This window comes from Pseudophryne corroboree, chromosome 8 (genome assembly GCF_028390025.1).
Source record: "Pseudophryne corroboree isolate aPseCor3 chromosome 8, aPseCor3.hap2, whole genome shotgun sequence".
Classification (NCBI taxonomy): domain Eukaryota; kingdom Metazoa; phylum Chordata; class Amphibia; order Anura; family Myobatrachidae; genus Pseudophryne; species Pseudophryne corroboree.
In genome coordinates this window covers 387921308-387942452 of record NC_086451.1, presented here as the reverse complement: position 1 = coordinate 387942452, position 21145 = coordinate 387921308, and the positions used below count along the sequence as shown (strand labels likewise).

At 47.2% G+C, this 21145-nt stretch overlaps 1 protein-coding gene across 1 annotated transcript in view; it reads left to right on the top strand.

Annotated features, from left to right (window-relative positions):
* SPTBN4 (spectrin beta, non-erythrocytic 4) overlaps positions 1-21145 on the top strand; it is a 331378-nt gene that overhangs the window by 251703 nt on the left and 58530 nt on the right. Inside the window, exons 23-26 of the mRNA XM_063937686.1 lie at positions 10889-11113; positions 11387-11476; positions 13294-13572; positions 15217-15347. Coding sequence (XP_063793756.1) covers positions 10889-11113; positions 11387-11476; positions 13294-13572; positions 15217-15347 — 725 coding nt within the window. The remainder of the gene's footprint in view (positions 1-10888; positions 11114-11386; positions 11477-13293; positions 13573-15216; positions 15348-21145) is intronic.

Below are 21145 nucleotides of genomic sequence, written 5' to 3'. Positions count from 1 at the left end.
CACAAATAATGCCCATCAGCAGTGCTAGATACACAAATAATGCCCCCCCAGCAGTGCCAGATACACAAATAATGCCCCCCAGCTGTGCCAGATACACAAATAATGCTGCCCAGCAGTGCCAGATACACAAATAATGCCCCTCAGCAGTGCCAGATACACAAATAATGCCCCCTAGCAGTGCCAGATACACAAATAATGCCAATCAGCAGTGCCAGATACACAAATAATGCCCCCAGCAGTGCCAGATACACAAATAATGCCCCTCAGCAGTGCCAGATACACAAATAATGCCCCCTAGCAGTGCCAGATACACAAATAATGCCCATCAGCAGTGCCAGATACACAAATAATGCCCATCAGCAGTGCCAGATACACAAATAATGCCCCTCAGCAGTGCCAGATACACAAATAATCCCCTCAGCAGTACCAGATACACAAATAATCCCCTCAGCAGTGCCAGATACACAAATAATGCCCCCCAGCAGTGCCAGATACACAAATAATGCCCCTCAGCAGTGCCAGATACACAAATAATGCCCCCCAGCAGTGCCAGATACACAAATAATGCCCCCCCAGCCGTGCCAGATACACAAATAATGCACCTCAGTAGTGCCAAAACAAACTGTACAGTCACATTATGCTCTAATGTGCTCCATCAGTATACACATGCATTGTGCTGATTATTGCAGCCATTTCCACACCTATTTAGACTCTAAATAGGTGTGGTGATGGCTGCAAAAATCAGCACAATGCATGTGTATACTGATGGAGCATATTGGAGCATAATGAGGATGTGTCACAGCCACATTATGCTTCATCAGTAATATACACGTGCATTTCTGCTGATTATTGCGGCTGTCACCACATACACACCACACACACAGAAGCCATGTATTATCACTATCACAGACTAAATGCTGCAAGCACTCCCCATTTCGAGGGTCCGGATGGAGTGGGGTGCGGAGCGTGCAGCTACTCAGGAGCAAAGATGGAGGAGGTACTGTAATGGCGCCGCCAGCTCTCCAGTGTACGGCCGCGCACAGCCGCGTACAGCCATGCCCGATCACGCCTAGCCGCGCACAGCCGCATACAGCCATGCCCCGCCGCTCGCAGCCGTGCATGCACACCGCCCACTCCCCGAGTCCCCATTCATGTCTATATGCCGGGCGAGCTACGCTGATTACAGCGGCGAGGTACCCGCGACGGGTTGGCGACCGCTGCTCTACACAGATCTACCTTCCTCTCCACTGTATCTCCCCACACAAATCTACCTTCCTCCCTACACAGATTTACCTTCTTCCCCACTGCATCTCCCAAAACAGATCTACTTTTTTCCCTACAAAGATCTACCTTCCTCCCCACTCTCTACCTAGACAGATTTACCTTCCTTCCTACTGTATCTCCCCACACAGATCTACCTTCCTCTCCACTGTATTTCCCAATACAGATCTACCTTCCTCTTCTCTATGTCTACCTACACAGATCTGCCTTCCTACCCACTGTATCTTCCCACACAGATCTACATTCCTCCCAGCTGTACCTCCCTACATAGATCTACCTTCCTCCCAACTGTATCTCCCAATACAGATCTACCTTCCTCCCCACTATATCTCCCTACACGAATCTATCTTCGACCCCACTGTATCTCCCCACAAAAATCTAACTTCTTCCCCACTATATCTCTCCACTCTGATCTACCGTCCTCTCCACTATCTCCCAATACAGATCTACCTTACTCCCTACACAGACCTATCTTCCGCCCCACTGTATCTCCCAATACAGATCCGTCTTCCTCCATACACAGATCTACCTTCCTCCCTACTGTAGCTCCCCACACAGATCTACCTTCCTCCCCACTGTATCTCCCAATACAGATCTACCTTCCTCCCCACTGTATCTCCCAATACAGATCTACCTACTCCCTACACAGATCAACCTTCCTCCCCATTATGTCTACCTACACAGATCTACCTTCCCCCCACTATATCTCCCTACACAGATCTACCTTCTGCCCCACTGTATCTCCCATCACAGATCTACCTTCCTCCCACTATATATCCCCAAACAGATCTGCATTCGTCCCCACTGTATCTTCCTACAAAGATCTACCTTTCACCTGCTATATCTCCCTACACAGATCTACCTTCCTTCCCACTATATAACCTCATATAGATCTGCTTTCCTCCCCACTATACAGGGCCGTCTTTCCGTATGGGCTCAATGGGCTCTTGCCCAAGGGCCCCAGGAGTATAAGGGCCCTAGGCTGATAGCTGAGGGTCCCCTCTTTCCAGGGGTACCAGATTTTTTAAAATCGGCCATGGGGAACCGGAGATATCCGACCTCAAAGTAGTGGTCCCCATCCAAGCCTGTTAATTGCTCTTCCCAGCCAGATATCTCGGGTTCTGTCTGACTTAGAGTTTTTCTGAGGGTATAATCCAAAAGCTGCGACTCTCTCCTTTTGGTGGACACTGGCAGCTTGTCTCTACTATGCCCAGAACCAGAAATATCAGCCTTCAAGCAGCTGGTCCCTGCTTCAGCTCCACACGCCTAATATGCAGTTTTAGGTTTTCATTGGTGAATTGCTCTGGCACCTGAACTCTGAGCCCTAATTCCTTAGTACCTTGTGAAAAGTGGGACTCTAGTTTTTTATCCCGTTCAAAGCTAAGAAATATATTTTCAGGAACTTGAGATATCTGCAGTCAAGCAAGCTGCCCTCCCACCAGAAAATTATAAATATTAAGCCCACTCCACTATCCACCCTTCCCCTACGTATTAAACACCCCCTACCACCCTAAAAGTCATGTACCAGGGCTTCTTCATTCAGCCCAATGCCCCCTTCTACAGTTTAGCCCCATTTGTGCAGTAAAGGAGTAATTAGCAGAAATGACTGCTCCAGGTCCTACATGCTTAGCGGAAGATAGAACACCCCCTACCACCCGCGGGACTTCAAAGCTGCCACTGATAGCACCCCCCACCCCTACCACTGGAGGATGGGTAGGGGGCCCAGTGCATTGCTGTACCCAGGGGCCTACACTGCTGTTAAGACAGCCCTGCCACTATATATCTCCACACAGATCTACCTTCTCCCTACTATATCTCCCTACACAGATCTACCTTCCTGCCCACTGTATCCTCCTACACAGATCTACCTTCCGCCCTACTGTATCTCCCAATACAGATCTACCTCCCTCCCTACACATATCTACCTTCCTCCCCACTATGTCTACCTACACAGATCTACCTTCCTCCCAACTGTATCCCCCTACATTGATCTACCTTCCTCCCACTGTATCTCCCAATACAGATTTACCTTCCATTCCACTGTATCTCCCTACACAGATCTACCTTCCTCCACACTGTATCTCCCTACACAAATCTACCTTCCTCCCAACTGTATCTCCTTACATTGATCTACCGTCCTCCCGACTGTATCTCCCGATACAGATCTACCTTCCTCCCCACTAAATCTCCCTACACCAGGCCTGGCCAACCTGTGGCTCTCCAGCTGTTGTAAAACTACAAGTCCCATCATGCTTTGCCACAGTTTTGCTATTAGGTAATGCTAAAACTGTGGCAGGGCATGCTGGGGTGTGTAGTTTCACAACATCTGGAGAGCCACAGGTTGGCCAGGCCTGCCCTACACAGATCTACCTTCCTCACCACTGTATCTCCCTACACAGATCTACCTCCCCCCCACTATATCTCTCTACACATATCTACCTTCCTCCCCACTGTATCTCCCCACACAGATCTATGTATCATGTCATACCTATTCCAGCAAATTCAAGCCTAAATAACCCGCATCTCCCTCCCCAGCCAAGCTTTATTATGGTTACTTCTTAAGAAAAGAATGCTATCATGTAGATTTTTATTGTGTATACCTACATGTATAATAACAATATTTGTACAGCTAATGTTATTATGAATACATGCACTTTCCTGTAGGAGAATCCTGGCGCTCTTCTGCAGCTGACCTTGGCAATCTTTTCCCTTGCTGCTGTTATATTTTTGATTTATAGATATTTTATGACATACAACATGCCTCCTCCCTGTTCTGCCAGCCGGCCTCTTTATAGAAGTTAATGGCAGGTAACGAGTACAGGGGCTTGTACTGCACAGTTAAGGTCTGATTTAGAGTTAGGTATAGAGTACATATTAGGACTGTTTACCCTGTGTAAAAATGTGAGTTGCATACAAAATGCTACACAACTTTACATGAAGGGTATGGAGATGGAACATTCTTCAAAGTAGTAGAAAAGTGTTAGAACACTAGGACATTTATTATTTATTTATTTAATTATTTATTAACAGTTTCTTATATAGCGTAGCCAGTCCTGTTGTGCTTTACAATTGGAAACAACAATGATAAAACAAAACTGGGCAATAACAGACAGTCACAAAGGTAGGAAGGCCCTGCTCGCAAGCTTATAATCTATAGGAAAATAGACATTGATACACATAATTGTCCACCAGATTGCAAAGCAAAGGTTCTTGGTGGACTGCATGATATGGCCACACAGCAATGATGAACTGGAGTCAGGAGGATGTGAAAGAGAAAATAAGTGAGGATATGTGTGGACTGCACAGTGGGGATGTAATTGGATAGGAAAGTTTATAAATGCTAGGTGGGCGGTAGCGGAATTTGATAAGCTTTGATAAGCTTGCTTGAAATAGCGAGTTTTCAGGGAATTCTTGAAGGTTTGGAGACTAAAGGCCAGTACTCACTGGCAGATGTGGGGAGAGATGTGTGCTGAGCGAACCGCTCAGCACACATCTCTCCCCCCTGCTCAGCACAGCGCGATGTGTGCTGAGCGTGCGGGGGGAGACGGGGGGCCACTCATTTCACCCAGCGGGTGATGTGAGCGACCTGCTAGATTGGCCTGCATGCAGGCCAATCTAGCACCAGCGATAGTGATGCGCGGGGCTGCGCATCGCTATCGCTGTGAGGGGTACACACGGAGAGATCACTGCTTAAAATCTAAGCAATCTAGTCAGATAGCTTAAATTTTAAGCAGCGATCGCTCCGTTAGTACCCCCCTTAAGGGGGATATCCAATTAGCCCCGGTAATTCACTACCGGGGCTAATTGTCAGTGCTGTCTCTGTGGAGTGCTGGAAAAGATGCCCTGACTGAAATGGGTCCAATAATTGTATGAGTTCAGAAAGTGTGTGAGGTGAGTGTAGGCAAGTCTCTCAAGTAGCTTGGAGGGGTATGGAAGCTGAGTGATGGGATGGTAGTTTGAGAGAGAGTTAGGGTCAGGATTTTGTTTTTTTCAGAATGGGAGTAATCACTGCATGCTTGAACAGTGAATGAAAGATACCAGTAGAGAGAGAGAGCTTACAGATTTTAGTTAAGGTTGGGATGTGCACAGGAGTCAGGGCTTTACTTATTTTTGAAGGTATAGGATTAGGATGAGAGCTAGTAGAGTGGGAGGATGAGAAGAGTGTTGATACTTCCTCTTTATTTGTGGGATCAAATAAACAGAAGGTGCCAGAGGGCTCAGGTAGGGAACGGAGCAGGTCACTGGCTGATGAGGAGCATAACATTTCATCCTGGATCTTATCAGTCGTATCCTTGAAATTGGAAGCAAGATTTTGCGCATTGATAGTGGCTGGTGGGTTTGGTGAGGTACGTTGAGAAGTGTTTTAAATGTATTAAAAAGTCTCTTAGGGTTAGAAGCTTGAGCAGAGATGAGAGTTTGGAAATATACAGTATTTGGCAGAGTCCAGGGCATTACGATAGGAGTCTTAGACAGTCATATACATGAGGACAGTCTTATACATAAGGAAGTCACTTGAAGTATGAGATTTACGCGACTGATGTTCATTTTTACGTGACAGTATTTGTAGGCGTCTTGTTAATTTAGAGTGCCACGGTTGACATCTAGGCCTGCATGGAGTGTGATGGGTTGCTGGATCCACTTCATCAAGGGCTATTTCTAGAGTCTGGTGCAGGTGTGATACAGCAGTCTCAGGAGAAGTGAATGCAGAAATAGGTAAGATCAGTTGTTGCAGAGAAGTGGAAAGTTTGTGAAAATTAATTGTGTTAATATTTCTGTGGGTTTGAGGAGGATTGGAGGACTTCAGTGACTTTGAGTTTTACGTAATGGAGGAGAACATGCAGGTGATAAGGTTGTGATCTGAGAGAGGGAAATTAATGTTCGTGAATTCAGAAACTGTGCATAGTCTGGTGAATACAAGCTCAAGGCAGCGGCCCTCCTGATGAGTAGAGCAGTCAGTCCATTGGGAGAGGTCGAGAGAGGAGGACATGCACGGAAACTGTAAGGAGGGAAGTTCAGGGGATTTTAAAGAAAAATTACTTCACAGAAAGGGTAGTAGATAAGTGGAATAGCCTCCATCCAGAGGTTGTAGAGGCTGAGACAGTAGAGCAATTTAAACATGCTTGGGATAGGCATATGAATATCCGTACAAGAAATAAGGATCAAATACGGTTGTAGTTACCTAAAAAAGGGGCAGGCTAGATGGGCCAAGTGGTTCTTATAGGCCGTCAGACTCTGTATTTTTTCTAAATAAAGAAGTCAAGCACACCCCTTAAAATGCGTGCGACATGTATATCTAAGATATGCATTTCAGGTGGGGTATCTTTATGCAGCCTTTAAACATGGTGCAGGCTTCCTAGTTGCTGATGTTGGTGATGGCTGCATCTTTGTACTGGGCATATGTATACGCTAGATTAAGATCTATATTCATCAAGATACACCATAGAAATGTGTGTGTACATACAGATTTCCATATACCTCTAAATGTGTATACCATTTATATCATTTTATACCCTATCATATCATGGGACATTTTACTGTCATAGGATTAATTCTTGTTTAAAGGACTATTAAACTATGAATATACAAGTTTCTTTATTTAAAACATAATACTAATAAAATGACATATTCTGCTGATATTTTCCTGTACACACCATATTTCCTGTAGGTAATCCCACTGATTGTGCACAACAATTGTCTATAGAACGGCGAACATCTCAGGTCATACCAACATCTCCATGTGTATTTGTCAATGTTGTTAGTAGATCTTTTCAACAAGGCAGCATGTATTTTTTACATAATTGTTATTTAATGCCCTGAAGTTACAATGCTAAAAAAATGTGGCCTAAAAAAATTATATAGACCAGTTTACATATCATCTTATGATCAATTTTGGAATATGAGTTTGAAAAAAACGTGGAATGTTGGATGAAAGTCTTATTTGATTATCTAATTTTTTTCTAATTGCTGTCACCAGTAACTATCAACACAAGACTGGCACTGGCGTAAGTCACAAGTCACGTGACTCTGCGAAACGTCTCAAGATGATATGTGATTGGCCGCTGTATGTCATTATCACACATTAAGGGTGCAATTCAATTCAGTGCAATGTGTGCAAAGTTCCGCCGGAACCCCTGAGTGACGGCACTCTGTGTCCCATAGAGGTGCGCAGGAAAATAAACAAAGATTTCCTACCGTATTAACTGGTAATGTGCGTAGTGATCTCAGGGGGCACCTTGTGCTGAATTGAATATAGAGGTAAGTACCAACATTCTGAAGTTATTTGTTTACTACATCCCGTGTTCCAGGCACAGCTTACATTCCACATCTCGGGAAGGTACACTTACGTCACAGTACAGAATTCAGCTGTCTACGTCCTCATGCGCATCATTCACCTCATTTTCCCTTTTTAACAGCATGACGCAGACAAGTGTCCATCCCAACATCACAGTGCAGTTTCTTCCCAGCCCATTGCCTGATTCTCGGTACAGTAGTTTTTGTGTGTGTATTTGTTACATCCTTTCATTTCTACTCTCCTCTCCTCTTCTCCTGGTTCCGGAGTCCTTCCACTGCCATCTCCGCTGTCATGGTTCAATACTGCTTTTCTTCTACAGAAAGTCTTTCATGAGATCCTTCCAGATAGTTTATAAGTGGAGGTCACTAGAGGACAGTGCCCACAGTGTTCCCTCCACTGTATCTTATTATAGCCTCTTATATTTTCATGTACTGGACTGCTCCTAACAGGGGAGGTCATTTACCAAGTGCAAAGCCAGTGATCTCCACCAAAGTGCATGAGTATGCAGAGCAAGGTGGCAGGGATTGCAGAGCGTCAGCATATTGCAGCAGCTGATGGAAGGAGTCGGTAGGGTGAGGTTGTTTCCTGCAATGCGTGTAGTAAGTACACCCGTGTCCCTGGTTGTGTGGCACGGTGCAGAAATAAACTTTCACCTTACAGAGCTTACATCTGGAAATAAGATAAATGTGTGTCAGACGCACATATTTCAAAGGTATATCTTCCACACCATCATTTTCACCCTGCACAGGATATGAATTTTGCATCACCTCAGAGCGGTCATTCATCAAGTGCAGTGTCTACGCAAATCCGGTCCTCATGTACCCCCAACAGCTCATGTTTTCAGGATTTCTGTCTGTGGAAACAGGTGGGATAATTACTGACCCAGCCAAGTGGACTAAGGGGGGTAATTCAGATCTGATCGTAGATGTGATAAATTTAGCACATCTACAATCAGTTTCTCTGACGTGCGGGGGGACGCCCAGCACAGGTCTAGTCCGCCCCGCATGTCCGGCCCTAAGCCCCTTGCCCCCGCAAGGATGCAAAAGCATCGCACAGCGGTGATGCTTTCGCACTCGGCGAGTAGCTCTATGCCTGCGCAACCTAGCTGCACTGGCAGGCGGCTACCCGCCGCGTCTTGGGTCGCAGCGGCTGCATGTGATGTCACACAGATGCCGAGGCCTGCCCCTGCAACGGTCCGTTCTAACGCCGTTAACACGCCCCCTCCTGCCACACGACCGCCTCGGCCTGTCAATCAAACAGAAGTGATCGCAGTCCTGAGATGCTGTTAGCATCTCGCTGGGGTGCACACGCGCTGTGCGCCCGCTGCACGAGCGCACTCCGCAAAGGGCTTCAGACTGCGATCGCCGCCGCTGCAGCGATCCAGTCTGAATTAGACCCTAAGTGACCAGGGCATGACTAAAGAAATCCTGAAAACATGAGCTGAGGACTGGATATGGGGAAAACTGCTTTAGTAAGACACAGCAGGGGAACTCCCCTGGGTGCAAAGAGTGCACCCGCAGCACTACCAAAGGACCCTGCACGTCATCTTATGAGCGGTGCAGGCACATGCTTACAAGAGGCTCTCTTTTGGCACGAGTCCCGAAAATGCATTGTTCTACCCTATGGGACACATTTTATGTCTCTGTGGTGCAGCTTGGAGGAGGAATGTCTTTATGCACAATGAGCAATGTAGCCGAAAGCTACACACACACACACACACACACACACACACACACACACACACACACACACACACACACACACACACCCATACTTGCCTACCTGACCCTCTCCATGAGGGAGAAAATGCTCTGTTCCTGGACTTTCCTGGTAATGTATGATTGCCATCACCCGTGGTGAGCTAGTTAATTGATAAGAAAGGTGTTTCACCACAGGTGATGGCAATCATACATTACCACGAAAGTCCAGGAACAGACCTTTTTCTCCCTCATGGAGAGGGTCAGGTAGGCAAGTATGTCACACACACACACACACACGAAAAATGTTAAATCAAATGGATTTAATCAATGTGTCCACCATTTTCTGTATTTGGGAGCAATTGGTTGATTGTCATTGCTCCCATATACTACCAGATGCCGGGCTGTGACTAACCACACACAAATCGGTACAAAGTCTCAGATGAAGCCCAACAGAACTTGGCGGGAAAATAGGCTACAGCTGCTGCATCGCAGCACTTCATGTACAGATTCAGACTCATTCGCACACAGATGTACAAGTGTTGCACGTCAGATTAATCACTGCGGTTTTGCCGCATCGCATTGTGACTAAGATGCCCATTCGCACAAAAAGACATGAGCCAAGTCGCGCGGAACCTGATGCACCATGAAGGGCTGTTTGGCGCGGCTGCGACAATAGTGTACGAGGACACATCTGTATACTAACCATATACTATGTGGGTGAGGGCTATATGCCTGTGCATTAGCACCCCAGACAACGTGGGACGTTGGATGTTTTTATACAGTTGCCTGGAGAAGAGTATCCCTGGAAGGTACAGGAGGCACCCCATTGACAGTGTAGACTGCCTCCACCACCAGCAAGGATGTATAAACAGAAATAAGTCCTTTCTGCGTAGGGTAAAAGAAATACTCATGCAACCTTCAATCTCATTAAAATAATCACATTCACAAGACAGATTCTCCCTGTTGGCACATGGGCACTTAAGTAGGTGGATTCTTGCAATTAGCAATAAAGGCTTCCGCCTTCCCAGTTCATGCACGGTTTTGCACCACCGCCAGCGCTGCTATCTTGGCCCCCAATCCATGCACCCCGTTGTACACGTCTGCTCTTCTGTAAGAACAGGCAGAAAATGACATTTATGCGTTGGACCCACTGCTTTGCATTGCTAAATGACCCGTAGGGGTAGTTGTATCAAAAATTCCAAAAAGAAAAAGTAGAGGTGTTGCCTATAAGAACCAATTAGATTATAGCTATCATGTGCTAGAAAGTATTAGATCTATCATAGCTACAATCGGATTGGTTCCTATGGGCAACACTACCATTGTTTTCTTTATAGAAGTTTTATTAAATCTGCCCTGTAAGCAGTGTTTCCCAAACGCCGTCTTCAAGGCACCAAGACAGTCCTGGTTGTAAGGATAGCCGTACTCCAGCATGGGTAACTTACTTAGTACATCAGTCGTTTTCATTTAACAGACTGTGGTCAACCATGGATAGCCTTAAAACATGGACTGTTAGGGTGCCGTGAAAGAGGAGTATGGGAACCACTGCCTGTAGTGTATTGATGGCCCAGAGATGTCCTCCAAGATTCTTGGCTCTGAATTTGCTCCCTTGATGCAGACAATGGAGTCTCAGATGGAGGAATGGTACAAGGAGGTGGGGGTGCTGCAGGCACAGATGGCGTCTCTCCCGCTGGATGTGGTGAGCCAAGAGGCTGTGAGCGAGAAGCAGAATGAGGTTGGCACTAGGATCGTGCGACTGATCGAGCCCCTGAAAGAAAGAAGACGGATTCTTCTGGCCTCCAAAGAAGTTCATCAAGTCACCCGGGACCTGGAAGATGAAATTGTGAGTACATGACGACTGCTTTCTGTTTGTGCAGGAATACCCCACATGTCGATATAAAACCCTTGTCCTATAGATTAATGTAAACCATGGAACAGTCACAGATGTCTAAGTGATCACTGCAAATGTCACTCATCAGTGACAGGTACTATGTAAGAGCATTTCAGGCGACCCTTGTCTTGTATGGTGATATGAGCTATCGCTGTGGTTCAGCACTGTGCTAACATCACTTCCCTTGTATCACTATTAATGCCATCTGAATTCCATCTCTGACAGTCCTGGGTACAGGAGAGGCTTCCTCTCGCTATGACTAAAGAACACGGGAGCAGCTTACAGTCCGTGCAGCAGCTCATCAAGAAAACCCAGGTAATGCATGTGTTATCTCCTACACAGAATGTGCAGCATGCCCTCCCAGCCTCTTCCTATAAGGAACACTATTTTATCATTAACCTTTATTTATATAGCATCTACATATTAAGTCAAGCTTTTAAAGGAAATATTTAATCATACAGCTCTGTCCTGGTCCCAGTAGACCTTGCAATCTCTATTCCTATCATACAAACGCCCACACTAGCTAATTAACTCACCAGTATATCTATGATGTGTAGAAGGAAGCTAGGAAAACCCTTCTGAAACACTTGGAGAACATACAAACAACACACAGACATGCTGCTTAGAAGGAAACTCTTGACCCCAGAGCAGCATTGATATCCACTGTGGAATAGACTTGCCCAGAACCGCGCTGAGTTTCCCTTGACAGGTTAATGGGAAAAAAAGATAGTAAAGAGTCACAAACCACTAGTGCAATGCACAGTGATTAGCTAGAGCAGATCTGTCTCTCTTACCCTGCCTAGAGTCAAGTAGCAATGACATCCATTAGGCAAGCTAGACTGCCGCTAAGGACCCAGCGGGCACTCGGTGGCCCAGGTTACCCTAAACCATTTTGATATTTTGCTTACTTTTGTGACACGCGGAGGTGGAGGGGGACACAAACCATTATGTAGCCTTAAGGTGCATACACACCTGCCGAGAAAATGAGTGACGCTTCTCATTTTCACCCTTCCTGAGCGACGTCACTCACTTTCTCGGCAAGTGTGTATGCCACCGCCGAGCAGCGATGCGCGGCCCCGCGGGTCGTTAACGACCCTCACTGTCGGCGGTGCTTGCAGCTCAATTTGGACTGTCGTCCAAGAGCTGTCTACATGGCCCGGCCACTGCGTGACGTCACTGAGCAATATGGTCATCATATCGCTCAGTGTGTACGTCCTGCCACCGACCGCCCTGGCCCGGGATGGGAAACACTACGCAACGTCGCTCGTAGAGCACGTCGTCTAATGTGTACCCACCTTAAGTCCCTGTTGTCCTAATCTCGCTCTGCCAAGTGCCCCTAACTACTGTACATGTTGCCCTTAATGCTATTTTTTTAGCCAAGACCTTTCTTTATATCTACCACTCTCCTGCCGACCCAGTCTTTCTTTCATACCGGCAGTCTGTAGGCCACTGACAACACGAGGTCAGCTGGGTAAAGTCATCTCGGATGGAAGATAGCTCACACAAAACTGGAGATTCTTTTTTGGTTGGAATTATTATTACCAGTTATTTATATAGCGCACACATGTTCCGCAGCGCTTTACAGAGAATATTTGCCCATTCACATCAGTCTCTGCCCCAGTGGAGCTTACAATCTATATTCCCTACCACATGTACACACAGACACATTCACGCTAGGGTTAATTTTTGTTGGGAGCCAATTAACCTACCAGTATATTTTTGGATTTTGGGAGGAAACCGGAGTACCCGGAGGAAGCCCACGCAACTATGGGGAGAATATACAAACTCCGCACAGTTAGGGGAATTAGCCAGTAAAGTGTTCTTGATTCTACTGGGTTTGTTTTATCTATAGGTAGGAGGAATGGTCTTGTGTCTGTATTTGTCCCATTGGCCATTGGCATTGCATTAGGTTACCTTTGATACTGCATCAATTTACTGAGGCGTCTCTATGTCTACTGGACAGTATGTTATTAGCATTCATTTTTATTGTTCACTTAGTATTGCTTCTGTTTTATATGACTTGTTTGCATTGGTGTTGGTCCTCTTCTCTCTTCCCATCACGCTTTATTAGTTTGTTTGCTGTATTGGTTTGTTTTTGCTATATGGCAATTCCTCTGTCCTGTTCTTACCAGAACCTGAGGCGAGAGATCCAGGTACACTCCCCGCGAGTGGATGACATCTTGGAGCGAGCGGGGACCATTGCTGGTATCCGAAGTCCGGAGGCAGAGGGCGTACGTATGGGGTATGAGAGCCTACGGGAGATGTGGAATATGCTGCGGGAGGAGACAGAGAGAAGGCAGCAGATCTTGGATATCAACTACCAGGTGCAGCAATATTACTTTGATGTGGGCGAGGTGGAGACGTGGCTGAGTGAGCAGGAACTCGTCATGATGAACAACGACAAGGGGAAGGTGAGAACTTACAAGGCAGTAATTCATGCACATCTGCTTTCTGAGATGCCTCTGCTAGCAGTCACATGCTGAATATAGGACAGTGCCTTCCACACGTGGAATGAAAGTTTACAGCCAGATAACTTGCTTCCAGTAATTAGTCAACATGTATTAGGTGAAAAGAGGTTAGAGTATGATCACCCATGTTATTGCTAAGGTATTCTCATCCTCTTTTAATAACACTTTTATCTTAGCTTCTCCTCCATAGAATGCCCCTCCTTCTCCAAGCACTCTCACAAGCACAGGCAAACATTGGATACTGACAGTACATGAATTTGATTGGGCAGTTGCTGCAGGTTGCCCATTCACCTGTCACCTGCTGCTTACTGATTGGGCAGTTGCTGCTTAGCGAGAGTCCGCAGGGCTGAGGTAATGGCACAGCACAGGAGAAAACTTGGATGCAGGACAGAGAGAGGAGAAGACCAGTGTTGCGGTGATGGTCAGTGGTGGAGCGGAGAGGGCAGGAAGGAGTGTGAACAAATAGGAATACGGTTGGAGATTTAGGAGGAAGTGGAGCCACTGAGGGCTTTATATGTGAAGGTGCTGAGAATGAACTGCACTCTTACATGGAAGGGGAGCCAGTGAAGCAGTTGCAGAGGGCTGAGACTGATGCAGAATGCCAGGAGAAGTAAGCAGTAAGGAGAGAAAGAAGTTGGGAGGAGCGGGTGAGCAGAAGGACAGACAGAAGGAGGTTGCTGTAGTCCAAATGGGAAATGACAAATGCATGACTGAAAGTTTTGGTTGCATCAGTGGTAAGAAAGGGTCTAATTCTAGAGATATTGTGGAGGTGGAAACCGCATGATTGGAAGATTGAGTCCAGGCAAGAGACTTGGGGGTAGAGGTGAGGATGGTTATGTCACCAAATAGCAGAGGAGAGGAGGTGAGGGTTTCCTGCATAGGGGTTATACAATAAGTTTGGTTTTGGAAATATATAGTTTGAGAAAGTGCTGGGACATCCGGGAGGAGACTGCAGAAAGACACAGGCATGAGAAGGGATAGATGGAAACAGGTAAATTTGGGTGTCATCAGCTTAGAGGTCGTATTGGAGACTGAAGGAGCTGATGAGATCTCCAAGTGAAGAGGTGTAAAGGAAGAAAAGAAGAGGACCAGAAACAGACCCTAGGGGATCAACAACAGGTAGAGAGAGAAAGAGAGGGGAAGTGAAGTCAGAGGAAGAGACAGAGCAGTGGTAGGTAAACCATAAGATGACAGAGTCATGGAGACTGAAGGAGTGGATTATTTGAAGTAGTAGAGGGCGGTCCACAGTATAACATTCAACAGACAGGTCAAGGAGGATGTACAGAGAAAAAGGACTATTGGATTTGTCAGTGAGGAAATCATTAGTGACCTTAGTAAGGGCCATTTGTGAAAGTAAACTAGATTGTAGTGGGTCACTGAGAGAGTGGGAGGAGAGGGAAGTGGTGAGTTGCTGGCTGTGGCCAGTATGTCAAGAATGGTGCAGGTCCTCGCCATACTGCATGCTGGTCTACTAGGGCAAGGAAAACATAGCTTGTGTGTGTAGTCTACCTGTAAATCTGTGGTCCCCAAGGTTTGAGTGTTGATATTTTTTATCAAATATGTAACAAAGCCTTTCTGTCACATCAGGATGAGCAGAGCACCCTGCAACTCCTAAAGAAGCACCTTATGGTGGAACAGACCATTGAGAACTACGAGGAGACAATCGCTCAACTGTCCCGGCAGTGCCGCACCCTACTAGACCTGGCACACCCCGACAGGTGAGAGTGTGACAATCTCCCCTACAGTCATCTGTATTGCATATCTTTCTCCATAACAGGACACAGTCAGGGTACACACAGAACAACAACAGTGCTGTGTGACTTCAGCTTATGTTTTCAGGGAACAGAAGCATAGATCATATAGTGGTTCATGTAGAGTTGGATGCTTTTGCATAAAGCATGCCTTTCTGTACCACACATGCTCACAAAGACCCCTTTCTGAACGCACAAATAACCCGGTATCGACACGGTATATTGCTGGGTCGGGAAGCCAGTTCTCAGGGTCCACTGCCGGGTCGCACCTGGGAAGGACCTGTTTCCAATTCCTGAGTGTGACCCGGCATTTGCAATCTGAAAGAGGTAAAAGAAAGCTCATACCTCTGTCCATATGTAGTCAGAGGCGCTGACGAGAGGAAGAGCGGGAATGGTAAAGGGTGGCCAAGCACAGGTCACGGATAGTTATTGTGTGATTATGTAACCAAGGATATGCTCTTCTTGGGGGTACACAACCTCTGGTGCAAAATATGCTGATCAGCATCTGATTGGCTGAATGTTAGATATGAATGTTAAGTATGACATATAAGGGCGAATTCAAATGTTTGAAAAGTCAGTTGGGTGTCTGTTTTTTCCTATATAATAGACAGGAAAAAACAGACACCCAACTGACTTTTCTAACATTTGAATATCCCCCATAATGTCTTGTATTGACAGTGTAAATAGTCTGTGTCACTAGGGGGCTGCATATTCCCTCATCCTATTCCTGTATTCTCACCTCCTGACGCTGGTGTGCTGCAAGGTGATATCCGTTCACTTAGGGCCTGATTCTGGCAAATGGATGATTTTTTTTTTCCAACTGTAAATGTGTCTAAGTAGATAAAGGGGGCAATTCATTTCTTTATGTGCGCCTGGTGTCCTGTCTAAAGTGACGGGAGATCAGGGGGTGCTAATCGAATATTTGTTTTTTGTAATCGCGCATGTTGCACCAAACAGACCGCACAGTGATGCACTGCCTGACGGGCGTGTTGCAGGTGTGTCACATAACTAGTTGCGATCTCAGGTTCATAGGGGCTCATTTATCATGGATTACATATTGAATGCGATCTGGGTGGGATCTTACTGCACAGGATCGCATTGCAATGTGCTATCCTATCCCCGGATGTATTATTGTGCACAAGCAAGGACAGGGACTCCAAAAGGAGCCCGCCCCTGAAGTGCACTGTGGCGGCTGCCAGGGATGCTTCGCCTGCATAAGCACAGGGGCCACTTCCGGTGATTGTTCGTGGGGAACACTCTGCCCGGCCAGCAATGCGATCTGTAGCCCATAGGCTACAATGGGCACGGTAGCCAATATCCGGAATGCATTGCATTCCAGATATTGGTAAATCGGGCAGCATCACATCTCCCATAGAAACCTATGGGGGATGCAGCTGCCTGCTGCAAAGGAGGGATCCCAGCAGGTATCTCCGATATCTGCTGCTGTCCCTCCATTTTACATTCGGGGGATACGTAATATTTGCGGCTAGCCCCCGAAAACACCCGATATAGCCATAAATATAGAATGATAAAAGGGTCCTTTAATTACCTACATTGGAGGCTATACTCTGATTCTGCACCTAGCATGAGGCTGGTGATAGTTTTGATGATGCCTCTAATGGTAGCATCTAAAGCCACACCGAGCATCACCTAAAGGGGGTAATTCAGACCTGGTCGCTGCTGTGCGTTTTTACACAGCAGGCGATCAGGTCCAAACTGCGCATTGCTATGCACGGGTACAAAGTGGATCGCCGCTCAGCGATGGGTTTGTGCGACGGATCAGTTCGCACGGGCGATCGCAAGGAGGTTGACAGGTAGAAGGCGTTTGCGTGTTTCAACATAACGTTTTCATGGAGTGTCTGGAAAAACGCAGGCGTGTCCATGTGTTTACAGGGAGGGTTCCTGACGTCAGTTCCGATCCCGGACAGGCTGATGTGATCGCAGCGGCTGAGTAAGTCCTGGGCTGCGCAGAGACTGCACAAAATCTGTTTGTACAGCTCTGCTACACATGCGTTCGCACACTTGCACAGCTAAAATACACTCCCCCTGTAGGCGGCCACTATCTGATTGCAGCAGCGCATAAATCGCTTGCTAGCGATCAGGTCTGAATTAGGCCCAAAGTCACATAAAGTGGGTGTCCCATTCCTTGAACAGTCAGACGCGCGGCTGTACACCAGGGGTAGGGCTGATCGCAGAATTAGCATATAGTTGCAGACATGACTACAGCAAAAGACTGTAAATCGTTTCCAACAGGGTTGGACTGAGCCCCTAAGTTTTCCCTCATCCCCGTAGATTGCAAGCTCCTTGGAGCAGGGCCCTTTTCCCTCCTGTTCTCACAGCCCTCTTGCAGTTCAATTACAGCTCACCCTTACTCAGCATCAGGGTCGTACTGCCCATCTGGCACTTCTGGCTAATGCCAGAAGGGCCGATGGGCTGGTGGGTCGCTCCTGTCAGGCAGAGAGCTAGCCTCCGGCTCTCTGCTCCGGCCGCTCCCCCGCCTCCTCTGCTATCTCCATAGAAATGGAGGCGTGCCACGAGTCCACGCCCCCATGACTTGCGGCACTCCCCTCTCTTTAGTACCCACGCGCCCCGTACGCGGCACATGCGCCCCTGGCTTGTGCGCGCGCTTGCACGCACGTCCCTGCTAAGCATACTACTGTTCATCTCTTCCAACGGCTGTCCACCCCTAGTAGTACGCCGATTCCTCCTTGGCTTCCTTACATCTCGGCTGCAGTGAGTACTGAGAACTGTGCTGCTAATTGTTACCTGTGCTCTCTTTTAGTTATTCTGTTACTGTAATGTTAGGTTCTGTGTACCCTGTATTGTTCTAATGTGTGTCATATGTATGGTGCGGCAAACCACTTGTGGCGGCCTATCAATAAAATAAGAATTTACTTACCGATAATTCTATTTCTCATAGTCCGTAGTGGATGCTGGGGACTCCGAAAGGACCATGGGGAATAGCGGCTCCGCAGGAGACTGGGCACAAAAGTAAAAGCTTTAGGACTACCTGGTGTGCACTGGCTCCTCCCCCTATGACCCTCCTCCAAGCCTCAGTTAGGATACTGTGCCCGGACGAGCGTACACAATAAGGAAGGATTTTGAATCCTGGGTAAGACTCATACCAGCCACACCAATCACACCGTACAACTTGTGATTTGAACCCAGTTAACAGCATGATAACAGAGGAGCCTCTGAAAAGATGGCTCACAACAATAATAACCCGATTTTTGTAACAATAACTATGTACAAGTATTGCAGACAATCCGCACTTGGGATGGGCGCCCAGCATCCACTACGGACTATGAGAAATAGAATTATCGGTAAGTAAATTCTTATTTTCTCTGACGTCCTAGTGGATGCTGGGGACTCCGAAAGGACCATGGGGATTATACCAAAGCTCCCAAACGGGCGGGAGAGTGCGGATGACTCTGCAGCACCGAATGAGAGAACTCCAGGTCCTCCTCAGCCAGGGTATCAAATTTGTAGAATTTAGCAAACGTGTTTGCCCCTGACCAAGTAGCTGCTCGGCAAAGTTGTAAGGCCGAGACCCCTCGGGCAGCCGCCCAAGATGAGCCCACTTTCCGTGTGGAATGGGCTTTTACAGATTTTGGCTGTGGCAGGCCTGCCACAGAATGTGCAAGCTGAATTGTACTACAAATCCAACGAGCAATCGTCTGCTTAGAAGCAGGAGCACCCAGTTTGTTGGGTGCATACAGAATAAACAGCGAGTCAGATTTTCTGACTCCAGCCGTCCTGGAAACATATATTTTCAGGGCCCTGACTACGTCCAGCAACTTGGAATCCTCCAAGTCCCTAGTAGCCGCAGGCACCACAATAGGCTGGTTTAAGTGAAATGCTGAAACCACCTTAGGGAGAAATTGAGGACGAGTCCTCAATTCTGCCCTATCCGTATGGAAAATTAGGTAAGGGCTTTTATAGGATAAAGCCGCCAATTCTGATACACGCCTGGCTGAAGCCAGGGCTAACAGCATTACCACTTTCCATGTGAGATATTTTAAGTCCACAGTGGTGAGTGGTTCAAACCAATGTGATTTTAGGAATCCCAAAACTACATTGAGATCCCAAGGTGCCACTGGAGGCACAAAAGGAGGCTGTATATGCAGTACCCCCTTGACAAACGTCTGAACTTCAGGAACTGAAGCTAGTTCTTTTTGGAAGAATATCGACAGGGCCGAAATTTGAACCTTAATGGACCCTAATTTTAGGCCCATAGACAGTCCTGTTTGCAGGAAATGCAGGAAACGACCCAGTTGAAATTCCTCTGTAGGGGCCTTCCTGGCCTCACACCACGCAACATATTTACGCCAAATACGGTGATAATGTTGCACAGTTACATCCTTCCTGGCTTTGATCAGGGTAGGGATGACTTCATCCGGAATGCCTTTTTCCTTCAGGATCCGGCGTTCAACCGCCATGCCGTCAAACGCAGCCGCGGTAAGTCTTGGAACAGACATGGTCCCTGCTGGAGCAGGTCCTTTCTTAGAGGTAGAGGCCACGGGTCTTCCGTGAGCATCTCTTGAAGTTCCGGGTACCAAGTCCTTCTTGGCCAATCCGGAGCCACGAGTATAGTCTTTACTCCTCTCCTTCTTATGATTCTCAGTACCTTGGGTATGAGAGGCAGAGGAGGGAACACATACACTGACTGGTACACCCACGGTGTTACCAGAGCGTCCACAGCTATTGCCTGAGGATCCCTTGACCTGGCGCAATATCTGTCCAGTTTTTTGTTGAGGCAGGACGCCATCATGTCCACCTTTGGTTTTTCCCAACGGTTCACAATCATGTGGAAGACTTCTGGGTGAAGTCCCCACTCCCCCGGGTGGAGATCGTGTCTGCTGAGGAAGTCTGCTTCCCAGTTGTCCACTCCCGGAATGAACACTGCTGACAGTGCTATCACATGATTTTCCGCCCAGCGAAGAATCCTTGCAACTTCCTTCATTGCCCTCCTGCTTCTTGTGCCGCCCTGTCTGTTTACGTGGGCGACTGCCGTGATGTTGTCCGACTGGATCAACACCGGCTGACCCTGAAGCAGAGGCCTTGCCTGACTTAGGGCATTGTAAATGGCCCTTAGTTCCAGGATATTTATGTGAAGTGACGTTTCCATGCTTGACCACAAGCCCTGGAAATTTCTTCCCTGTGTGACTGCTCCCCAGCCTCTCAGGCTGGCATCCGTGGTCACCAGGACCCAATCCTGAATGCCGAATCTGCGGCCCTCTAGGAGATGAGCACTCTGTAACCACCACAGGAGAGACACCCTTGTCCTTGGAGACAGGGTTATCCGCTGATGCATTTGAAGATGCGATCCGGACCATTTGTCCAGCAGATCCCACTGAAAAGTTCTTGCGTGGAATCTGCCAAATGGAATCGCTTCGTAAGAAGCCACCATCTTTCCCAGGACCCTTGTGCATTGATGCACTGACACTTGGCCTGGTCTTAGGAGGTTCCTGACTAGGTCGGATAACTCCCTGGCTTTCTCCTCCGGGAGAAACACCTTTTTCTGTACTGTGTCCAGAATCATCCCTAGGAACAGCAGACGTGTCGTCGGAATCAGCTGCGATTTTGGAATATTTAGAATCCAATCGTGCTGTCGTAGTACTACTTGAGATAGTGCTACTCCGACCTCTAACTGTTCTCTGGACCTTGCCCTTATCAGGAGATCGTCCAAGTAAGGGATAATTAAGACGCCTTTTCTTCGAAGAAGAATCATCATTTCGGCCATTACCTTGGTAAAGACCCGGGGT